This window comes from Chiloscyllium punctatum, chromosome 34, assembly GCF_047496795.1.
Source record: "Chiloscyllium punctatum isolate Juve2018m chromosome 34, sChiPun1.3, whole genome shotgun sequence".
In the NCBI taxonomy this organism is placed as follows: domain Eukaryota; kingdom Metazoa; phylum Chordata; class Chondrichthyes; order Orectolobiformes; family Hemiscylliidae; genus Chiloscyllium; species Chiloscyllium punctatum.
In genome coordinates this window covers 52537138-52562531 of record NC_092772.1, presented here as the reverse complement: position 1 = coordinate 52562531, position 25394 = coordinate 52537138, and the positions used below count along the sequence as shown (strand labels likewise).

General features: G+C 48.9%; 1 protein-coding gene across 1 annotated transcript in view; it reads left to right on the top strand.

Annotated features, from left to right (window-relative positions):
- Positions 1 to 1172: 1172 nt before the first annotated feature.
- Positions 1173 to 25394, top strand: part of LOC140458845 (uncharacterized) — a 60375-nt gene continuing 36153 nt past the window's right edge. The window contains exons 1-4 of the mRNA XM_072553528.1: positions 1173 to 1221; positions 3543 to 3665; positions 7004 to 7141; positions 14691 to 14831. Of these exons, the coding sequence (XP_072409629.1) occupies positions 1173 to 1221; positions 3543 to 3665; positions 7004 to 7141; positions 14691 to 14831 (451 nt within the window). The remainder of the gene's footprint in view (positions 1222 to 3542; positions 3666 to 7003; positions 7142 to 14690; positions 14832 to 25394) is intronic.

Below are 25394 nucleotides of genomic sequence, written 5' to 3'. Positions count from 1 at the left end.
CAGTGCGGCGCTCCCTCAGCACTGACCCTCTGACAGTGTGGCTCTCCCTCAGAACTGACCCTCCCACAGTGCCCACTCCCTCAGAACTTACCCTCCGAGAGCGTGGCACTCCCACAGCACTGACCCTCCAACAGTGCGGCACTCCCTCAGCACTGACACTCCGAGAGCGTGGCACTCCCTCAGCACTGACACTCCGACAGTGCGGCACTCCTTCAGCACTTACCCCCCGACAGTGCGGTGCTCCCTCAGCACTGACCAACCAATAATGCAGCACTCCCTCAGCACTGACCCTCTGACAGTGGGGCACTCCCTCAGTATGGACCCTCTGACTGGGCAGCACTCCCTCAGCACTGACCCTCCGACAGTGAGGCACTTTCTCAGCACTGACCCTCTGACAGTGCAGCACTTCCATAGCACCGATCCTCCGACAATGCGGCACTCCCTCAGTACTGACCATCTGACAGTGCCTACTCCCTCAGCACTGACCCTCCGACAGTGTGGCTCTCCCTCAGCACTGACCCTCCAACAGTGTGGCACTCCCTCAGCACTGACCCTCCGACAGTGCGGCACTCCCTCAGCACAGATCCCCCGACAGTGTGGCACTCCCTCAGCACTGACCCTCCGACAGTGCGGCACTCCCTCAGCACTGACCCTCTGACAGTGCGATGCTCCCTCTGCACTGACCAACCAATAATGCAGCACTCCCTCAGCAGTGACCCTCTGACAGTGCGGCACTCCCTCAGCACTGACCCTCTGACAGTGGGGCACTCCCTCAGCACTGACCCTCTGACAGTGCGGCACTCCCTCAGCACTGATACTCTGATAAGTGCTGAAGAGAGGCTCCCTATAAAGGAGGCAGGTTTTTAGGTCCATCCCCATTCCCCAGTCAGTGAACCACGGCTTTTCAGGATGAAGACCAGCTCCATCTTCCATTGCCCCATATTCCACTGGTGCCTGGGGTTTTATGCTGGAACTGAGCCAGGGTGTCACCTCAACAGCTGGAGCCTGAGGGATCGAAGGGCGGGACCTTCACTCGCAATTTGGCTCTTGTTCTGTTAGGGATTTTTTATTTTACCTTCCTTTCACGTCATCCAGCCTATAAAAATAATAACGTTTCTCTATTCCCAGTATATTCAGCAGTTCCTGACGCCCAGTGGGAGACAGACAGCAAGATGAAGATCCTACTGGCAGCAGTGCTACTCACTGTCTTGGTCACACAAGGTAAACTTTTCGTGCAGACAATGTCTGTTCTTAATATCTGTCTAATCTCTCATTACACACTTTTCCTTCAGAAATATCCATTTCATGACAGTAGACTGATGGAACAGGACATCGATTTCTCTCAGATGGTCAGATCCAATGGTTGAGACAGAAAAAGATCGTGTTGGGTCTTTTCAATTGCAATGCTCAAATTTTCAAACGTGCATGGTTTTCAATAGTTACGACAGAGTGATATCCCCCCATTGGGGACTGAGTGTCAGTGTGTGTTGTTACAGAGTGATATCCCCCCCATTGGGGATTGAGTGTCAGTGTGTGTTATTACAGAGTGATATCCCCCCCATTGGGGATTGAGTGTCAGTGTGTATTATTACAGAGTGATATCCCCCCATTGGGGATTGAGTGTCAGTGTGTGTTGTTACAGAGTGATATTCCCCCCATTGGGGATTGAGTGTCAGTGTGTGTTGTTACAGAGTGATATCCCCCGATTGGAGATTGAGTGTCAGTGTGTGTTATTACAGAGTGATATCAGCCTCATTGGGGATTGAGTGTCAGTGTGTGTTATTACAGAGTGATATTCCCCCCATTGGGGATTGAGTGTCAGTGTGTGTTATTACAGAGTGATATCCCCCTCATTGAGGATTGAGTGTCAGTGTGTGTTATTACAGAGTGATATCCCCCCATTGGGGATTGAGTGTCAATGTGTATTATTACAGAGTGATATTCCCCCCATTGGAGATTGAGTGTCAGTGTGTGTTATTACAGAGTGATATTCCCCCCATTGGGGATTGAGTGTCAGTGTGTGTTATTACAGAGTGATATCCCCCCCATTGGGGATTGAGTGTCACTGTGTGTGTTATTACAGAGTGATATCCCCCCCATTGAGGATTGAGTGTCAGTGTGTGTTATTACAGAGTGATATCCCCCTCATTGGGGATTGAGTGTCAGTGCGTGTTATTACAGAGTGATACCCCCCCCCCCTCCCCCCCCCCCCCCAATTGGGGATTGAATGGCACTGTGTGTTATCACAGAGTGATATCCCCACTATTGGGGATTGAGTGTCAGTGTGTGTTATTACAGAGTGATATCCCCACTATTGGGGATTGAGTGTCAGTGTGTGTTATTACAGAGTGATATCCCCACTATTGGGGATTGAGTGTCAGTGCGTGTTATTACAGAGTGATATCCCCCCCATTGGGGATTGATTGTCAGTGTGTGTTATTACAGAGTGATATCCCCCCCATTGGGGATTGAGTGTCAGTGTGTGTTATTACAGAGTGATATCCCCACTATTGGGGATTGAGTGTCAGTGCGTGTTATTACAGAGTGATATCCCCCCCATTGGGGATTGATTGTCAGTGTGTGTTATTACAGAGTGATACCCCCCACCCCCAATTGGGGATTGAATGGCACTGTGTGTTATCACAGAGTGATATCCCCACTATTGGGGATTGAGTGTCAGTGTGTGTTATTACAGAGTGATATTCCCCCCATTGGGGATTGAGTGTCAGTGTGTGTTATTACAGAGTGATATCCCCCTCATTGGGGATTGAGTGTCAGTGTGTGTTATTACAGAGTGATATTCCCCCCATTGGGGATTGAGTGTCAGTGCGTGTTATTACAGAGTGATATCCCCCTCATTGAGGATTGAGTGTCAGTGTGTGTTATTACAGAGTGATATCCCCCTCATTGGGGATTGAGTGTCAGTGTGTGTTATTACAGAGTGATATTCCCCCCATTGGGGATTGAGTGTCAGTGTGTGTTATTACTGAGTGATATCCCCACCATTGGGGATTGAGTGTCAGTGTGTGTTATTACTGAGTGATATTCCCCCCATTGGGGATTGAGTGTCAGTGTGTGTTATTACAGAGTGATATTCCCCCCATTGGGGATTGAGTGTCAGTGTGTGTTATTACAGAGTGATATCCCCCCCATTGGGGATTGAGTGTCAGTGTGTGTTATTACAGAGTGATATTCCCCCCATTGGGGATTGAGTGTCAGTGTGTGTTATTACAGAGTGATATTCCCCCCATTGGGGATTGAGTGTCAGTGTGTGTTATTACAGAGTGATATTCCCCCCATTGGGGATTGAGTGTCAGTGTGTGTTATTACAGAGTGATATCCCCCCATTGGGGATTGAGTGTCACTGTGTGTGTTATCACAGAGTGATATCCCCCCCATTGTGGATTGAGTGTCAGTGTGTGACACTCCTTTGAGGATCCTTTGAGGATTAATCAGCGTCGGACACTCAATGTTCAATCCTTGAATAACACCCATATGTGATAAATGGTTGCAAAGATAATTTTCGATTTTTGTTCCTGCAGGTTCCTCACTGAGATGCCACAGCTGTAATAGTCTGACCGGGAACTGTGCACTAAACACGACCATCGAGTGCAACAGGACAATCCATTCCTTTTGCAGATCCATCAGTGTCGGTCAAGTAATTGGTAGGAAAGTGCAATGTTTGGTCATGTTTTTCAGCCACAAAACAGCAACTTGCATTTGGATCAGAACTATCCTGACACAGAATATTCAAAGTTGCATCATGATAGGGAGGGGGTGCAGGGGCTGGAGGGGGTTACAGAGTTTGGGAGGGGGTGTAGGGGCTGGAGGGGGGTTACAGAGATAGGGTGGGGGTGTAGGGGCTGGAGGGGGTTACAGAGATAGGGAGGGGGTGTAGGGGCTGGAGGGGGTTACAGAGTTTGGGAGGGGGTGTAGGGGCTGGAGGGGGGTTACAGAGATAGGGTGGGGGTGTAGGGGCTGGAGGGGGTTACAGAGATAGGGAGGGGGTGTAGGGGCTGGAGGGGGTTACAGAGATAGGGAGGGGGTGTAGGGGCTGGAGGGGGTTACAGAGATAGGGAGGGGGTGTAGGGGCTGGAGGGGGTTACAGAGTTTGGGAGGGGGTGTAGGGGCTGGAGGGGGTTACAGAGATAGGGTGGGGGTGTAGGGGCTGGAGGGGGTTACAGAGATAGGGAGGGGGTGTAGATGCAGAAGGGGGTTACAGAAATAGGGAGGGGGTGCAGGGGCTGGAGGGGGTTACAGAGATAGGGAGGGGGTGTAGATGCAGAAGGGGGTTAGAACATAGAACATAGAAGAATACAGCGCAGTACAGGCCCTTCGGCCCTCGTTGTTGCGCCAACCCAAGCCCACCTAACCTACACTAGCCCACTATCCTCCATATGCCTATCCAATGCCCGTTTAAATGCCCATAAAGAGGGAGAGTCCACCACTGCTACTGGCAGGGCATTCCATGAACTCACGACTCACTGAGTAAAGAATCTACCCCTAATATCTGTCCTATACCTACCACCCCTTAATTTAAAGCTATGCCCCCTTGTAATAGCTGAGTCCATACGTGGAAAAAGGTTCTCACGGTCAACCCTATCAAAACCCCTAATCATCTTGTACACCTCTATCAAGTCACCCCTAAACCTTCTTTTCTCCAATGAGAACAGCCTCAAGTGCCTCAGCCTTTCCTCATACAATCTTCCTACCATACCAGGCAACATCCTGGTAAACCTCCTCTGCACCCATTCCAGTGCCTCCACATCCTTCCTATAGTATGGCGACCAAGACTGCACACAATACTCCAGATGCAGCCGCACCAGAGTCTTATACAACTGCAACATGACCTCAGGACTCCGGAACTCAATTCCTCTACCAATAAAAGCCAGTACGCCATATGCCTTTTTCACCGTACCATTTTCCTGGGTGGCAACTTTCAGAGATCTGTGTACATGGACACCAAGATCCCTCTGCTCATCCACACTACCAAGTATCCGACCATTAGCCCAGTACCCCATCTTTTTGTTACTCATACCAAAGTGAATCACCTCACACTTACCCACATTGAACTCCATTTGCCACCTTTCTGCAGCTTATCTATATCCCGCTGTAACCTGACACATCCTTCCTTACTGTCAACAACTCCATTGAAAATATTTTGGGAGTATGCATGGACAGGTAGATGATAAAATGAAGTGGGTTACAGAGATAGGGAGGAGGTGTAGGGGCTGGAGGGGGTTACAGAGATAGGGAGGGGGTGTAGGGGCTGGAGGGGGTTACAGAGATAGGGAGGGGGTGTAGGGGCTGGAGGGGGTGTAGGGGCTGGAGGGGGTTACAGAGATAGGGAGGGGGTGTAGGGGCTGGTGGGGGTTACAGAGATAGGGAGGGGGTGTAGGGGCTGGAGGGGGTTACAGAGATAGGGAGGGGGTGTAGGGGCTGGAGGGGGTGTAGGGGCTGGAGGGGGTTACAGAGATAGGGAGGGGGTGTAGGGGCTGGAGGGGGTTACAAAGATAGGGAGGAGGTGTTGGGTCTGGAGGGGGTTACAGAGATAGGGAGGGGGTTAGGGGCTGGAGGAGGTTACAGAGATAGGGAGGGGGTGTAGGTGCTGGTGGAGGTTACAGAGATAGGGAGCGGTGTAGGGGCTGGTGGGGGTTACAGAGATAGGGAGGGGGTGTAGGGGCTGGAGGGGGTTACAGAGATAGGGAGGGGGTGTAGGGGCTGGAGGGGGTGTAGGGGCTGGAGGGGGTTACAGAGATAGGGAGGGGGTGTAGGGGCTGGAGGGGGTTACAGAGATAGGGAGGGGGTGTAGGGGCTGGAGGGGGTGTAGGGGCTGGAGGGGGTTACAGAGATAGGGAGGGGGTGTAGGGGCTGGAGGGGGTTACAAAGATAGGGAGGAGGTGTTGGGTCTGGAGGGGGTTACAGAGATAGGGAGGAGGTGTAGGGTCTGGAGGGGGTTACAGAGATAGGGAGGGGGTGTAGGGGCTGGAGTGGGTTACAGAGATAGGGAGGGGGTGTAGGGGCTGGTGGAGGTTACAGAGATAGGGAGGAGGTGTAGATGCTGGTGGGGGTTACAGAGATAGGGAGGGGGTGTAGAGGCTGTAGGGGGTTACAGAGATAGGGAGGGGGCGGTGGGGCTGGAGGGGGTTACAGAGATGGGGGGGTGTAGGGGCTGGTGGGGGTTACAGAGATAGGGAGGGGGTGTAGGGGCTGGAAGAGGTTACGGGATAGGGAGGGGGTGTAGGGACTGGAGGGGGTTACAGAGATAGGGAGGGGGTGTATAGACTGGGGGGTGTTACAGAGATAGGGAGGGGGTGTAGGTGCTGGAGGGGGTTACAGAGATAGGGAGGGGGTGTAGGGGCTGGTGGAGGTTACAGAGTTAGGCAGTAGGTGTAGGGGCTGGAGGGGGTTACAGAGATAGGGAGGGGGTGTAGGGGCTGAAGGGGGTTATAGAGATCAGGAGGGATGTAGGGACTGGAGGTGTCAACAGGGATAGGAAGGGGTGTTGAGCCTGGAGAATGTGACAGAATTTGGGAGTATTCAGTAAGTTTGGAGACGTTTTCAGGTTGATATTTGACGGATGGGATTCCGGAGTTTGGAAGCCATCGAGGCTATAGCAGGTTCCAGAGGCAGTGAGACCAAGTGGGGAGAAGCTGGTCACTGCCGACGGGCTGAGCGTTTTCCTGAAAGTATTCTGAATCTGCGTGAGTGCTGAGAGTTTGGATGAAAATATAAAAGGTGTGTACAGTGTTGGCCTGTTGTGTCATGGACAGTGGAATGTACCTGGTCTGAAGCCAGGTTTCAGCTGTACAGAACCTGCACTGTATCTGTCTGCAGTCAGTGTATTCATGCTCCCGACCTCATGCTCTCCCTCAGGCAGTATGGCTGACTTTTAGTAAAGGTGCAGTATCGATTCACCTGAATGGTACCAAAATGCATTGTAGTGGAAAACTTCGGTTAGAATGAATGTAATGGTATAACATGATGTTGTCCATTCTGTTAGGCGTACAGCGTACTAACTATCTCTTGAGTGGCTGTGGAAACTGTTTTGGCCTCATCTCTTTCAACAGTGGATTTCTCTCCAGCTATCTGCACACCAGTTGCTGTAGCTCCAGTCTGTGTAACGACGCTGTTGAACCAGGTAAGGCATCGGTCGGTCCCCGCACCTGGAGGAGGTGGAGGCAGAGCCAGAGGCATCCTTGCGTTGTGCTTCTATCTCATTTGTATTGCCACTTGCAGAAGACACAACCACAAGGAAGAACAAGGTGTTTATACCACAAAACCCTCCACACATGCCAGCCCAGTATTTGGATACACTGTAAGCAACTTTGCAGTATATCCCGTGCACAGGGATATGAAGATGATGGTCTAGGCCTTATTGTTCAAAGTTAAGTTGGAGAAAATATTCAAGTAAGAAGACTTGTCCTTTTTAAATCTGTCTTCTCACTTTAAAAACGTGCCCCCTATCTTGAAATGCCCCATCCTAGGAAAAACACACTGACCAATAACCCCATCTATACCCCTCATGATTTTCTGAACCTCTATAAGATTAGATTCCCTACAGTGTGGAAACAGGCCCTTTGGCCCAACCAGTCCGCACCGACCCTCCGAAGAGTAACCCCTCTGACTAATGCACCTAGCACTATGGACAATTCACCTGACCTGCACATCTTCGGACTGTGGGAGGAAACCAGAGCACACCCACACAGACACAGTAAGTCGCCCAAGGCTGGAATTGAACCAAGGACCCTGGTGCTGTGAGGCAGCAGTGCTAACCACTGAGCCACCGTGCCACCCACAAGGTCACCTCTTAAACTTCTACGCTTCAGTGAAAAAAGACTCAGCGTATCCATGTAACTCAAATCTTCTCTACCCAGCAACATCCTGGTAAATGTCTTCTGAACCCTCTCTAGCCTAATAATGTCCTTCCTATAACAGGGAGACCAGTACTGGACACTGTAGTCCAATTGACCCAGACCAGGTCAGGACGATGGCTTGTCCCTTAAAGTGTCACTAGTCAACCAGATGGATTTTTTTTCCCCTAACAATGGTTTCAATGCTCACCATTAGACTCTTAATTTCAGGTTTTTATTGAACTCCAACTGCGGCATCTGCCCCAGCTGGATTTGAACCAGGAAATGACTGACGTCTCTGGGATTAATAATTGAGCAACAATGCCACAAGGCTATCATCTCCTCAAGTTGCTGGGGAGGGAGCTGATATTGGCACAGAGAACACTTGAGAGTCAGCAGGTCTGGCAACATCTGTGGAGCAGGAAAAGCAGAATTAATGATTTGAATCCAGTAACCCTTCTTTGGTTGTTGTGTTCGGCTGAACTGGACAGAACATCGCCCTGATGTTTATTTTAACATGTCTGAGGCAGGCACAATGGCTTCCACCCACACAGTGCCAATTCTGTAATAACCTTCAAACTGACCTTGCATTGAAGGGACTGTCTCCATATTCCCAGGAAGTTCCACTCCTGATAATCACTGCTGTCATTTCTCTGATTAATGTCTGAAGCACACCACCTAAACTCTCAACAGAATTGTTTTCATCTTTTATTATTGTGGGAGTCGCTGCCAAAGTCAATATGTATTACTTATCGCTAATTGCCCAGAGGGCATTGAACTTTTAATTCTATTGCTGTGGGTCTGGAGTCATGTGTAGGCCAGACCAGGGAAAGACAGCAGATTTCCGTCTCTAAAGGTCATGAGTGAACCAGACAGTTTTTCCCTTGACAGTCAACAATGGTTTCATGATCATCACAGGCTCTTAATCCCAGATTTTTATTGAGTTCAAATGCCACCTAGATTCAAAGCCAGGTTTCTGGGACATTACCTGGTCCTCTGGTTTAATAGCATCTGCATAACAGTGGCTAGCTCTGCTATCTCACAGTGCCAGGGACCCAGCTTTGATTCCACCCTTGGGCGACTCTGTGTGGAGTTTGCACTTCCTCCCTGTGTCTGTGCGGGTTTGCTCTGGTTTCCTCCCAAAGTCTGAAGATGTGTGGGTTTGGGTGGATTGTCCACGCTAAATTGCCTACAGTATTAGGTGCATTAATCAGAGGGAAATGGGTCTGTGTGGGTTACTCCTCAGAGAGTCAGTGTGGACTTAGTGGGCTGAGGCCTGTTTCCACACTGTAGGCAATCTAATGTAATCAAAACCACGAGGTCATTGTCTGCCCGACAGAACAAAAAAAGCGACCAAGTATTGTCATTTTTTAACAGCCGAGTTTTTTTTTCATACAACCTGTTCAGATATGTTATGACACGCTTCATGAGCAAGTGGGATTGTGAATCCAGGCCTCCTGGCCAAGAGATACAGACACGCCACTACACTACAAGAGCCTCTAAAATAATTGAACTTAAATTCCATTTGCATGGTAATATTTGAACTTGGGCTCCCAGAACATTAGCTGAACTTCTGGATGAGTAGTCTTGTGATAAAAACCAACAGGCTATCTCTTTTCCTTGTATCCCTGCTCCAAATAAAGGGACCAAGTGTATTATTTATCCTGAATAGTTTTAAATTGACTCATGTCAAACCAACACTTCCTGGAGAAACAGTTCAATTTACTTAATTTATTTGAGGTTATAAGATTAGATTAAATTCCCTATGGTATGGAAACAGGCCCTTCGGCCCAACAAATCCACACCGACCCTCCGAAGAGCAACCCCCCCCAGACCCATTCCCCTACCCTATATTTACTCCTGACTAATGCACTAACACTGTGGGCAATTTAGCACGGCCAATTCACCTGACCTGTACATCTTTTGGAGTGTTTTCCTTCTCTCATACTGTATTTAGAACTGAATCCCAATCCACATAGAGAAAAAAAACTTTCTTTCTCAAGTAGCTGTTTGTCTGAATTTGGGATTTCCCCAGGGTTCTGATTATTGTCTGCAACCATTTTTGATTGTGCAACTTTAATTGTTACTCACTGATTCCCTTCAGGCAATAGATATCAAACATATCACAGGAGCAGGAAACAGCTCCCATGTTGGGTAAAGAAATTCTGAAGAGCCTATGCTCGAAACGTTGAGTCTCCTGCCTCTTGGATGCTGCCTGACCGGTTATGCTTTTCCAGCACCATACCTTTGACTCTGATCTCGAGCATCTGCAGTCCTCACTTTCTCCAAAAGGAATTCCCTCAATCCTGCTAAGTAGATTACTTGATAATAGTCACCCACTCAACAAGCTCAGAACCTTTTGAAATGTCAGCCAAAGTTATTTGTCGCTCATTTGTTGGTATTTGAGACCTTGAATTCCCACCGCTGGTGATGAAACAGTTTCTGATGATGCTCACACATGCTTCCACTGTTGAAATTCCTGCTGCTAGTTATGATAAATCTAACTCTCGAGAATTTACAAATGCGTGAAATTTGTATGAAATGTATGAAAGCAGCAGCATATCTCTTGGCCCCTCAAAGCTTCTCCGACATTAATTGGTTGATCGGTTTTTGCTTTTGAATTCCACCTTCCAATCTCTCTCCCCCCTCCTCCACTAGTGCTTGATCCCCCTGCCTAATGGAATCCAGCCCCCTCTGTTTAATAACATTCAATGTACACACCCCCTCCCACCTCCATTACCTTCTGAGGCCGGGATTTCCAAAGTCACAAAGCCTTTGGAGAGAGAACAATCCCCTTATCTCCGTCCTGAAAGGACAAAATCTCATTTTATAACAGTGTCTCCTAGTTCTGGTCTGACTCATATCCCATCCGCGTCCACCTTGCCACAGTGCAATCAAATCACCCCTCACCCTTCTAAACCCCTGTAGAAACAAGCCCAGTCTGTCCAACCTAATTCCATAACACAGAAATGCACTCTTTACTATCTCCTCTCTACTATCTCTACCACATTTACACACTTCCTTAAACAGGTAGAGTGAAACTGCACACGGTATTTGAGATGTGGTCTCACCAATGTAGTGTATAACTGAAACAAAACATCCTCATTTTCATGTTCAATTTCTCTCATAACAATGAGTTAACTTCTCATTAGTTGGCTCACAGTGTTTTTGAAATATCAACATGCCTACAGAAATGAATCAATCACTATATCCCTCCAGACATATTGGCCAGAATCCACATGCCACTAGTTCAAAATCCCAACTGAAGTTCATAAGTTCATAAGACATAGGAGCAGAATTAGGCCATTCGGCCCATCGAGTCTGCTCTGCCATTCGATCATGGCTGGTATGCCCCTCACCTCCCATTTTCCTGCCTTGTCCTCATATCTCTCCAACCCTTTACCAATTAAAACTCTGTCTCACTCTTCCTTAAATTTACTCACCGTCCCAGCATCCACTGTACCTTGACGAAGCGAATTCCACAGATTCACAACCCTCCTCAACTCTGTTTTAAATTTGCTCCCCTTTATCCGAGGACTGTGACCTCTCATCCCAGAATGCCCCACAAGAGGAAGCACCTGCTTCACGTCGAGTTCATCCAGAGCTTTTATCATCAGTGTGAAATCCCCTCATTGTTCTAAATTCCAGAGAGTATAAGATTAAACTGTTCAATCTCTCTCCATATGACAAACCCCTCCTCTCTGGGAACGATCTAGTGAACCTCCTCTGAACTGCCTCCAGTGCCACGACATCTTTCCTCAAATAAGGGGATCAAAACTGTGCACAATACTCCAGGTGCAACATGCAACTCAAAATAAATGGCATTGAAAATATCGATGAATCACACTCCTCACATCACACCATCCACTCAACCAATACTCCCCTGCACAATACCTTCTCCACAATGGACCTTCCTGCCTATCTTGATGTTGGCTGAATTTAGTTATAAGACTTTCATACTTCTCATCCAAGTCATTGATGTACGTTGTCAAAGATTGAGGACTTCACTCATCATATCCTGCCAATCAGACAAAGATCCATCCATACACACTCTTTGCTCTGCCAGGTCAGGCAATCTTCGATCCACGCTAATATCTTACTCCCAGCACCGTGAGCTTTTATTTTCTGCTATATTTTCATGTGTCTCCTTATCCAATGCCTTCTGGAAATCCATGTTTGGTTCCCATTTATCCAAAGTGCATGTTATTCCTCCAATGAACTGATTAAACATGATTTTTCACACATGAAATAACACACTCCGACACACACACACACACTTTCCTACAGACACACACACACACTTTCCTACAGACACACACACACACTTCTACAGACACACACACTTTCCTACAGACACACACACACTTCTACAGACACACACACTTTCCTACAGACACACACACATACTTCTACAGACACACACACTTTCCTACAGACACACACACACTTCTACAGACACACACACACACTTTCCTACAGACACACACACACACTTTCCTACAGACACACACACACACTTCTACAGACACACACACTTTCCTACAGACACACACACACACTTCTACAGACACACATACACACTTTCCTATAGACACACACACACACGCTTCTACAGAAACACACAGACTCCTACAGGCACACACACTCCTACAGACACAAATACTCCTACAGACACACACACACACACACACACTTTCCTACAGACACACACACACTTCTACAGACACACATACACACTTTCCTACAGACACACACACACACTTCTACAGATACACATACACACTTTCCTACAGACACACACACACTTCTACAGACACACACACTTTCCTACAGACACACACACTTTCCTACAGACACACACACTCCTACAGACACACACACTTTCCTACAGACACACACACACACACTTCTACAGACACACACACTCCTACAGACACACACACTCCTACAGACACACACATACTCCTCTCGACACACACACACACTTCTACAGACACACACACTTTCCTACAGACACACACACACCTACAGACACACACACTTTCCTACAGACACACACACACACACACACCTACAGACACACACACATTTTCCTTCAGACACACACACACTTCTACAGACACACATACACACTTTCCTATAGACACACACACACACCCCTACAGACACACACACTTTCCTACAGACACACACACACTTCTACAGACACACATACACACTTTCCTATAGACACACACACACACACACACCCCTACAGACACACACGTTTTTCTTCAGACACACACACTTCTACAGACACACATACACACTTTCCTATAGACACACACACACACGCTTCTACAGAAAGACACACTTTCCTACAGACACACATACTCCTACAGGCACACACACTCCTACAGACACAAATACTCCTACAGACACACACATACTCCTACACACACACACACACACACACACATACACACACTTCTACAGACACACACACTTTCCTACAGACACACACACACTTCTACAGACACACACACTTTCCTACAGACACACATACTCCTACAGACACACATACTCCTACAGACACACACACACTTTCCTACAGACACACACACACTTTCCTACAGACACACATACACTCCTACAGACACACACTCCTACAGACCCATATACTCCGGCAGACTCTCTCTCATACACTCACACACACACTCCCACACATGCATCCTCTCACAGACTTACACCCTTTTACACTCACAATCATACGCAAACGCACACTCTCTCACAGACATTCATAACGCCCGTTCGCCCCACCCAACACACACATTCATATATAAAGGTTTGGGGTGAATTTGTACTTGTAAAATGACATTTTATTTTGCTCAAAAACTGCATGAATCCATGTAAGATTCTGTAAATCTGTTTTTTTAGATTAGAATCAATCTGACCATTGTGGCACAGACAGTCTCACGTAGCACACCTCACACATTCAATGCGTTATCTTGGCCGACATGACACCAATTGTTAAAGTTCACTTGAGAATATAACTTCTAAAAAGGTTTTGCAATTTAAATATGACAAAACTGAAACCAACACGATCATTCTAAAAGACGAGAGACTTAACAAACAATCCAGGTCTTTTTCAATATATAATTTCAGTTACATCACACTGTAAACTTTTCTATAAATTCTGTGTCTTACAAGCTTATTCTCCACAACCACCTGATGGGAGAAGCGACGTTCCGAAAGCTAGTGCTTCCAATTAAACCTGTTGGATTATAACCTGGTGTTGTGTGATTTTTCACTTTGTCCACCCCAGTCCAACACCAGCATCTCCAAATCATGACCAATTTGTCCAGGTTATCTTGGAACTTTACTAAATGCACAGCTCTGATCTTTTTAATGATTGATCTTCACACATTCCCCCTGTCAAATGTAAATCTAACTGGCCTATATTTTCCTATTACATGCCTCCCTCCCTTCTTAAACAGAGGGGTCATGTTTGCTACTTCCCAGTCTGATAAACTCTTTCCTGCTTTGAGGGAACATTGGATAATTAACCCCAATGTTACCTCATTAGCCACCTCTTGTTAAAACCCCAAGAATGAACTCCTGGAGGCATTGCAGAGTATAATCTCAGTAAAAGGGATCATCCTTGATGGGTATTGGTGTGGCATGCATGTATCCAGGTTTTCCAAATGTATCCAGCTTTTCCGAATGTATCCAGGTGACTGAATCCCAGCGCCTATTGCTGGGCACGGTTCTGAGATCTTACTGAGAGAGTTCAGTGCTTTGAAAGGTTCTGAAGAGCAGATCGGGACTGGTTCATGTTGCTCTCTGTTTGTGTTTCAGACATCGAGAACAACACGCTGAATGGGTTGGAATGTCACGCTTGCTTTGCTTTATCAAGCGAGTGTGGAAATTTGACAACCCCGGTAAAATGCAGAGGGGAACAAGATCACTGTTTGCATACATCAGGACTCCTGGCTGGGTGTAAGTCCCAAGTCTTTTACTCATCACTTCACTGGGCAGTATAGAACAGCTGGTACAGGCCGACATACAAACTGAGATTTTACAGCACACGGGCATCTGCTCTCTGCTGGGTTTATGCATCATACCAGCCTCTGAGCATCGGTGGGGGGAGGGAGGGGATGGTACACACTGCTGTTACTGAGCATCGGTGGGGGGAGGGAGGGGATGGTACACACTGCTGTTACTGAGGGTCGGTGGGAGGGAGGGGATGGTACACACTGCTGTTACTGAGTGTCGGTGGGGGGAGGGAGGGGATGGTACACACTGCTGTTACTGAGCATCGGTGGGGGGAGGGAGGGGATGGTACACACTGCTGTTACTGAGCGTCGGTGGAGGAGGGGAGGGGATGGTACACACTGCTGCTACTGAGCGTCGGTGGAGGAGGGGAGGGGATGGTACACACTGCTGCTACTGAGCGTCGGTGGGGGGAGGGAGGGGATGTTTGCGGATGTGGAGGACTGCTTTGTCCCTGGATGGTGTCGAGCTTGTTGAGTGTTGTTGGAGCTGCCCCCATCCAGGGGCAAGAGGGGAGTATTCCCTCACCCTCCTGACTTGGGCCTTGTCAATGGTGGGGCAGGAGTTGGAGTTACTTGGTGTAGGATTCCCAGCCTCTGACCTGATCTTGCAGCCACTGTGTTTATGTGGTGAGTCCAGTTGAGTTTCTGGTCTTTATCCAAAACCTCCCTTAAACACACCTGTACACTCACTCTCTGTGGGAGTGAGATCCACATTCTCTCAGTTCACTTGCTGAGGTGCTTCTCCAAAAGGAAATAGACTTACAAAAATGTTCCAGCTATCGGGGAAGAGCGAACATACAGGGCTTCTTTGGGAGTAGTTTATATTCAGCATGGACTGGCTGGACCAAAGGATTTGTTTCCTTGCTGTACGACTCTGTAAATGGGAAGATTGAGGTCTTTAAGACTGTGACTTGGTCTTCAATAAGGTCGATGTGGTGAAGATGTTTCCATTTGTGTGGGTATGGGGCCTCCAGTATGAAGGTAAAGTCACCCCAGTTCAATGTTCTGTTTAGACAGAGAGAGAGAGAGATGACTGTTAGTACTTTAACCTGAGGGTCACCACACCTCAGGCAATGGGGTGGAGGAGGTTGGCAAAGCGTCCTTCCTGGTAACCTTAGCCAATGGCAGGAATTGACTCCCAGCCATTGGCTGATAATGGGGACCATAAGGAGGGGAAAATGGGTTGGATGTGCTTAAAACAGCCCATGTGATGACAGGGTCTGGAGGGTGGGGTTGGGCGTGGGGCAGTGGGTGGGGAAGAAAGCGTTCAGGTTCTGGAAGAATTGAACTCATTATTCAGGCCCGAGGTCTCCAAGCGGAAAATGTGTCTCATTTCATTACTTGATGGGTTTCTGGAAGTTAAGGGCGATCATTCGGAAATGGTTGGGTGGAGTTAGGGTCCAGATTGGCCTTGATCTATTCCAAGGATCCGAGGGGCTGAATGGCCTCCTCCTGGGGGAAATCAGAGGGTACGATGGTGTGGGACTGTGCAGGGGATCTGGTGTTAGATGACACAGATTTTGAATTGGATACAACACAAAAGGGAAGATATCAAACTAAATGCTCTCTTCTTCCTTCCAAACAGCCAATTCAACGACTTTCGTGATGAAGGGCTGTGCTTCGGATTTCCTGTGTCGAAGTCCTGGTGACCTCCGGGTGATAGGACTTGACCCAACCTTTGGTTTCTACTGCTGTAAGGGCGCCCTGTGCAACCGCGAGTCGCGGAATTTCACTCTGACCACCACTCCCAGCACCACCTCAATCCAAGTCAATACTTCCACACCTTTCCCTACCAGCACGATAAACGTGACGTCAACCCAACACAACGACTCCTCGACGGTTCCCAACGCTGCTCCGACCCTGCTCAATGTCTCTGCCACTGGCCCCAGCACCACGTCCACCGCAAACCCAACCCAACTGAGCAGCCCCCTCGTCATGGCTGTCCTCCTGGTCTTCCTCAGACTGGTGCTCTGAAGCACAGTGTCACAGTCTTCACCCTCTCGTCGGTTGGCTGCAGGAGCCCCTGGGTGGAACTAGGGGCATCTTCAGAGGGAGAGTCATTCTCAACATGCTCTGTGTGGTCAAACCTTCTCATCTACAGATTTACAATCTCCCCTCAATCTCCTGCTGGGAGACGTTTCTCAGCTCATTCCCGCCCATCCCTGGTTGTACAGTAGCTATTCTCTTGTGGTATTTGCTCAGTGGTGGTTGTATTCCTGTAATGTTTGATCCCAGCATGAACAAGAGGCCATTCAGCCAATTATATCTGTGACAGATTTTTTAAGATCAATCTCACCCCAATCCCACTGCCCTGCTCTCTTCCCACAGGCCTGAATCAATCCCCAAACTAATCTCAATGCGCCGCTCTTCCCATGCACCCGTTACAGATAATCCAGAAACAAGTTACCCCTCCCTCTGTATCTCTGGAACCAGTTACCCCTCCCTCTGTATCTCTGTAACCAGTTACACCTCCCCCTGTATCTCTGTAACCAATTACACCTCCCCCTGAATCTCTGTAATTAGTTACCCCTCCCTCTGTATCTCAGTAACCAGTTACACCGGCCCTCTGTATCTCTGTAATTAGATACCCCTCCCTCTGTATCTCTGGAACCAGTTACCCCTCCCTCTGCATCTCTGTAAACAGTTACACCTCCCTCTGTATCTCAGTAACCAGTTACACCTCCCTCTGCCATCTCCCTCTGTCGCTCTGTTATTCATTATACTGCCCTCTATTGTCATGTCTTTGTATTACTGGCCTAACATTTTTTTCACCACCCTCCAAGCGATTATCATGTCTTCGAACCCCCCCACAGTGTGGAAACATGCCATTTGGCCCATCAAGTTCAAACTGACCCTCCAAAGAGCATTCCATCCAACACCATCTCTGTATTCCTGAATTTCCCTGAGCTGATCCTCCAAACCTACACATCCTTGTACCCCATGGATAATTTATCCTGGCCAAACAACCATAACCTGCACACATTTGGATTGTGGGAGGAAACTGGAGCACCCAGAGGAAACCCACACAGACACAGGGAGAATGTGCAAACTCCACACAGACAGTCACCCGAGGGTGGGATTGAACCCGCGTCCCTGCGCTGTAAGGCAGCAGTGCTAACCACTGAGCCACTGAAATTGATATGAAGGAGCTGCAATTCAAGCTGTGGTACTGGAGGGGGGATCCTTTACATATTTACCTTCACGGAAGCACCTTTGGGAAAATTCTTTCGACCAATGTGGCAATTGTGCGGAATGATGGTGTGTGAGTCTGAAAGGACTTGGATGTGTGTATGAAGCTCAGAGATGATCTGGGTCACTAGCCGTGTTTGTGGGGTATTTTAATGGGTGGGAGACCCATTATGTGATATCTCCCCGGGATCCCAAGATTATATTGTACTCTGTGTTTCAAACTGACATCCTGAGTTGTAGATTCCAACCGTACAGGCCATCCAGGAACCAGCAACGACCTAAAGGGAACACCGGCCTAAGACAGCTGTACGATGATGCTGAGATGCCCCTTCGCAGGTTGGCAAAGGGGTAATGTAAGGGCAGCTGAGTTCAGGGGATACCTTTGAGGTTAAAGTGTGCGAGAGAGAGAGAGAGAGAGAGAGAGAGAGAGAGAGACAGCAGTCTGATTGCAGTGCAACATCCTGCTGTAAAGAGTCACACTCCAGTGAAAAGGAGAATAGGCTTCAGTGGTGGAAATGGAAATGTTTACAAATGGCCGATGATCTGTAATAAATTATGACAATAAATTTGTAAGATCGTAAACAAATGAGTCTTTCTGCTGATCGTGTGTGACGGCTCCTAACCTGTTTCCCAGTAACAATCAAATACTTCCACCAGAGCAGACCTGGGGACCGTCATAAACCCATCCGACTGGGAGTTCATGGGGGTGTCTGCAGAGAGTAGGGAGCACGTGGACCTCATGATAACAGGGCGGAGGGTGCAATGGATCAGAAAGGGACAGTTAACGATAAACTGGATAAACACATGAGGGAGACAGACAGAGGAGGTTAAGGTGCTGGGGTGAGGTGAAATGGGGGCAGGAGGTTCACGTGTAGCGTACAGACTGTCACAGAACAGATGGGCCAAATGGCCTGGTTCTGTGATACAAATGATTGAATATCAATCCGAACGTGGGCAAGGGGGTGGGTGCGAGTTCTTAGTAGGTGCAGACGGGAAATGTTAATGATACATTGGTCATCAATATAAAAGAACAGAAATTAAGATGGCTGTCTGTCTTTATATACAGCCATGATAAGACCTCACCTGAAATACTGCAGACAGTTTTGGTCTCCTTATCATACAGTCCTACAGCACAATAACAGACCCTTTGGTCCAACCAGTCCGTGCTGACCCTAATCCCAAACTAAACCAGTCTTACCTGCCTGCTCCTGGCCCATATCCCTCCAAACCTTTCCTATTCATGTCCTTATCCAAATGTTTTTTAATTGTCCCCACACCCACCACTTCCTCAGGAAATTCATTCCACATGCAAACCACGCTCTGCGTAAAAAATTCAAATTGAATTGAATTGAATTTATTGTCACGTGTACTGAGGCACAGTGAAAAGCTTTGTCTTGTGAGCAATCCAGGCAGATCACAGAGTATACCCATCCAAATGCCTCTTAAATGTTGCAATTGTACCAGCCTCCACCACTTCCTCTGGCAGCTCATTCCATATACGTACCACCCTCTGTGTGAAAAAGTTGCCCCGTAGGTCTCTTTTATATCTTTCCCCTTTCACCCTAAACCTATGCCCTCTAGTTCTGGACTCCCCCACCCCAGGGAAAAGACTTCGCCTATTTATTCTATCCATGCCCCTCATAAATTTTTTAAACCTCGATAAGGTCACCCCTCAGCCTCCGACACTCCAGGGAAAACAGCCCCAGCCTGTACAGCCTCTCCCTGTAGCTCAAATCCTCCAACTCTGGCAACATCCTTGTAAATCTTTTCTGAACCCTTTCACGTTTCACAACATCTTTCTGATAGGAAGGAGACCAAAATTGTACACAATATTCCAACAGAGGCCTAACCAATATCCTGTACAACCACAGGATGATCTCCCAACTCCTGTACTCAATACTCTGACCAATAAAGGAAAGCATACCAAACACCTTCTTCACTATCCTATCTACCTGTGACTCCACTTTCAAGGAGCTGTGAACCTGCACTCCAAGGTCTCTTTGTTCAGCAACACTCCCTAGGACCTTACCATTAAGTGTATAAGTCCTGCTAAGATTTGCTTTCCCAAAATGCAGTACCTCGCACTTAATCTGAATTAAACTCCATCTGCCAATTCTCAGCCCATTGGCCCATCTAGTAAAGATCCTGTTGTAATCTGAGGGAACGCTCTCTCTCCTATCACCTTAAAAATGTGCCCGCTAGTCTTGAAATTCCCATCCTTGGGAAGAGATAACTACCAGCAACTCTATCTATACCTGACATTATTTTATAAACTTCTATCAGGTCGTCTCTCAGCCTCCTACACTCCAGGGAAAAAAGTCCCAGCCTATCCAGCCTTTATAACTCAAACCCTCTCTTTCCTGGCAACATCCTGAGAAATCTCTCCAGAACCCTCTCCAGTTTAATGATATACTTCCTATAACAGGACGACCAGAACTGGACACAGTATTCCAGAAGGGGCCTCACCAACATCCTATACAACCTCAACATGACGTCCCCAACTCCTACACTCAAAGGGCTGAGCAATGAAGGCAAGATGCACATTTTTGCCATAGAGCTTTCCCTAGGCTGATCCCAGAGATGGGGGACATTAGAAACAGAAACTGCTGGATAAACTTGGCAGGTTCATAGCCACGTGTGGAGAGAAAGCAGAGTTAACGTTTCAGGTCTAGTGAATTTCTTCGGAACCCTAACCTGATCCCTGGGATGGTGAGATTGCTTGACGTTGAGAGACTGAGGTAACCAGAAAAGGATCTGAGGGAGGGTCACTCGCCCTGAAACGTAAACTCCGCTTTCTCTCCACAGATGCTGCCAGACCTGTCGAGCTCTGCCAGCAATTCCTGTTGGCGTTTCTGATTTCCAGCATCTGCAGGTCGTTTGGTTTTTTTTGTTGTTGAGTTAACTGTGCTCGCATTCTCTAGAGATACCAAGTTACGGGAATAGAGCCGGGGGATAGGTCTGGGCGGGATACTCTTCGGAAGGCTGGTGTGGACTCGTTGGACTGAATGGCGTGTTTCCACACTGTGAGGATTCCACAAAAAGAAACATAAGATTGAGATGAGGAGGAATATCATTGGAATCTGAGGACCCTGGAAGAATTAATGAAGAAACTTCCAGACAGACACCAACCAGTGTGAGGACAGCCATGATATCAAGGTTTTCAAGAGTAGTGGAAATAATGGAATTGAGATAGGTGTCCAGTCACGAGGGACAGGCCAACCCGGCTTAATGGGCCGAAAGGCCTTGAGGTGCCCCGATGTTGCCATAAAGGAATGGGTTAACTGCTGAGGTGACAAAAGGGGTTTGGAAATGGCCTGCTCAGGATTTGCCCCACTTTGAGATCCACAGAGTCGATGAGAGCTATTTGCTGACACCCAGTGGTGATCAAAGAGACAGCAGCAGGCACATGACGAGAGGGATTGACACAGAATGGGACATTCTGGTGAAATCAAGAAGGAGCCCGAGGTCAAAACAGGAAAGAAAATATTGCTTCTGACTGCAGGGGGTGTTTGATGCTGGCAAAGCAGACTGGAAACTTTGTGCATTATCTGGCCAGCAAGCAACCTCCTGTTTGATGCACTAAAAGTGCCCCAGTACAGGCCCCTCTGCAAAGTAATTCAGAGAATTTGTACTGTAGCCATCAACAAAAGGTGACTACATGAATGATAATGGATGCTTTCTGAGCTGCATTCTGCACACATTATCAAACCGGCAGCACTTATGATAGGGAGCACCGCACTAAGTACTGACCCTTCGACAGTGCGGCGCTCCCTCAGCACTGACCCTCCGACACTGCAGCACTCCCTCAGCACTGAACCTCGGACAGTGCGGCGCTCCCTCAGCACTGACCCTCTGACAGTGCGGCGCTCCCTCAGCAATGACACTCCGACAGTGCGGCACTCCCTCAGCACTGACCCTCTGACGGTGCAGCATTCCCTCAGCACTGACCCTCCGACAGTGCGGCACTCCCTCACTACTGACCCTCCAACAGTGCAGCGCTCCCTCAGCACTGTCCCTCTGACAGTGCGGCACTCTCTCAGCACTAACCCTCTGATGGTACAGCATTCCCTCAGCACTGACCCTCCGACAGTGCGGCACTCCCTCAGCACTGACCCTCCGACAGTGCGGCACTCCCTCACTACTGACCCTCTGATGGTACAGCATTCCCTCACTACTGACCCTCCGACAGTGTGGCGTTCCCTCAGCACTGACCCTTCCACAGTGCGGCGCTCCCTCAGCACTGACCCTCTGACAGTGCAGCACTCCCTCAGCACTGACTCTCCGACGGTGCAGCGTCCCTCAGCACTGACTCTCCCTCAGCACTGACCCTTCCACAGTGTGGTACTCCCGCAGTGCTGACCCTCTGACAGTCCAGCATCTCCCTCAGCACTGACCCTCCGACAATGCGGCGCTCCCTCAGCACTGACCCTCTGACAGTGCAGCACTCCCTCAGTACTGACCCTCCGACAAGGTGGCACTCCCTCAGTACTGACCTTCCGACAGTGCGGCACTCCCTCAGCACTGACCCTCTGACAGTGTGGCACTCACTCTGTACTGACCCACTGACCGAATGGCCACCCCTCTGTATTGACCCTTGAACAGTGCACCACTCCCTCAGTACTCATCCTCCGAAAGTGCGGCACTCCCTCAGTACTGACCCTCCGACATTTCCGGCACTCCCTCAGCACTGACTCCATGACAGTTCGGGCACTCCCTCAGCACTGACCCTCCGACAGTGCAGTGCTCCCTCAGCATTGACCCTCCGACAGTGCGGCGCTCCCTCGGCACTGAGCCTTGGATAGTGCAGCACTCCCTCAGCACTGACCCTCCGACAGTGCGGCACTCCCTCAGCACTGAATCTCCGACAGTGCAGCACTCCCTCAGCATTGACCCTCCGACAGTGCGGTGCTCCCTCGGCACTGAGCCTTGGATAGTGCAGCACTCCCTCTGTACTGACCCACTGACCGAATGTCCACCCCTCTGTACTGACCCTTGAACAGTGTGGTGCTCCCTCAGCACTGACCCTCCGACAGTGCGGCACTCCCTCAGCACTGACCCTCCGTTGGTGCGGCGCTCCCTCAGCACTGACCCTCCGACAGTGCGGCACTCCCTCAGCACTGACCCTCCGACAGTGCAGCATTCCCTCACTACTGACCCTCCGACAGTGTGGCGCTCCCTCAGCACTGACCCTCCGACAGTGTGGCACTCACTCTGTACTGACCCACTGACCGAATGGCCACCCCTCTGTACTGACCCTTGAACAGTGCATCAATCCCTCTGTACTCATCCTCCGACAGTGCGGCACTCCCTCAGCGCTGACACTCCGACAATGCAGCATTCCCTCACTACTGACCCTCCGATAGTTCCGGCACTCCCTCAGCACTGACTCCATGACAGTTCGGGCTCTACCTCAGCACTGACCCTCCGACAGTGGTGCTCCCTCAGCGCTGACCCTCCAACAGTGCAGTACTCCCTCTGTCCTGTCCCCCTGACAGTGCGGCACTCCCTCAGCACTGACCCTCTGACAGTCCGGCACTCCCTCAGCACTGACCCTCCGACAGTGTGGTGCTCCCTCAGCGCTGACCCTCCAACAGTGCAGTACTCCCTCAGCACTGACCCTCCGACAGTGCAGCACTCCGTCAGTACTGACCCTCCGACAGTGGCACTCCTTCACTACTGACCCTCCAACAGTTCGGCACTCACTCTGTACTGACCATCTGACAGTGTGGCTCTGCCTCAGCGTTGACCCTCCAACAGTGAGTAACTCCCTCAGCACTGAATCTCCGTCAGTGTGGTGCTCCCTCTGTACTGACCCTCCGACAGTGCGCCATTCCCTCAGCACTGACTCTCCGACAGTGTGGCACTCCCTCTGTCCTGTCCCCCTGACAGTTCAGCACTCCCTCTGTACTGACCCTCTGACAATGTGGCACTCCCACAGCACTGATCCGCCGACAGTGTGGCACTCCCTGTGTACTGACCCTTTGACAGTCCGGCACTCCCTCAGAATTGACCCTCTGATAGTCGGGCACTCCCTCTGTACTGACCCTCCAACAATGTGGCACTCCCTCAGCACTGACCCTCCAACATGCGACACCCCATCAGCCCTGACCCTCCGATAGTGTGGCACTCCCTGTGTACTGACCCTCAGTGCTTGAACCTTACGGTGTAAATGGTCCTGGCAAGTTGGAATTTTTACCCAGAACCTTCAGACTTTGACAAGAGGCGTTCAACCTTGCTGTTTGAAATCTCTCAGTGTGACGTGAATGTGCATGTTCAAACATGAATTCAAATCGATCCGATTTGGAGGTAGTGAATCGCTTTCGCTTCGTCACGACACAGTTTCCTGTAATGAAGTGGCAATAGTTGTGGTTGATGGATTGTGTTATCCCTTACGCCCTGTGTGTGTCAGTGTGGAGCTGGCAGGTCAATCTCTTCAAAGTGACTCCCCTTTCTCTGCCAGTCATTGGCGGTGGGGGTGTATCAGGAAACAGTTTACCAGCACTCAGACTGCCTGGACAGGAGAACCTCAAAAGAGAAATATGAAGTTTCGTCATTTTCCAGTGAACTGGGGGCGTTCCCTGTTCATCAGGAAGTTGTCTGAAGCAGAAACTGAGAATTGGACTGATCAATTCAAACAATGTTGCAGAGATGCCTAAAAACATTATACCTAACCGTTCTCCTCTGCTCGTTGCTCTCTGAAGGTATGTGTTGGAATGTGTGTGCGTGTGTGTGTATTCAGATCAAGAAGTGTTCTCCTCAGCCTGGTGTTTGTTAGACGCAACAATCCCACTTCTGACAGCTCTCCCTGTTCCGTATGAAGTGAACGGGGGATTTCTTCGTCCTTCACCTTTCTCCGTTCAGAGCTCAGTTCATTGACGATTGGCATCTTAGTTGAGGAATTGGCTCCGGAAGTAGAGAAGTAACCTTGAACAATGTCAAAGCACTGGCTCAGTCTCAACTACAGTATAGATTCATTGAGTCGTACATAGAACGTAGAACATTAGAATGCAGTACAGGCCCTTCAGCCCTCGATGTTGAGCTGACCTGTGGAGCCAATCAGAAGCCCATCTAACCTATACTATTCCATTCTCGTCCATATGTCTATCCAATGACCATTTACATGCCCCTAACGTTGGAGAGTCTACTCCTGTTGTAGGCAGTGCATTCCATACCCCTAATATTGTTTGACATCTGTTCTATATCTATTACCCCTTAATTTAAAGCTACATCCCCTTGTGCTAGCCATCACCACCTGAGGAAAAAGGTTCTCACTATCCAACCTATCTCACCCTCTGATTATTTTATATCTCTCAATTAA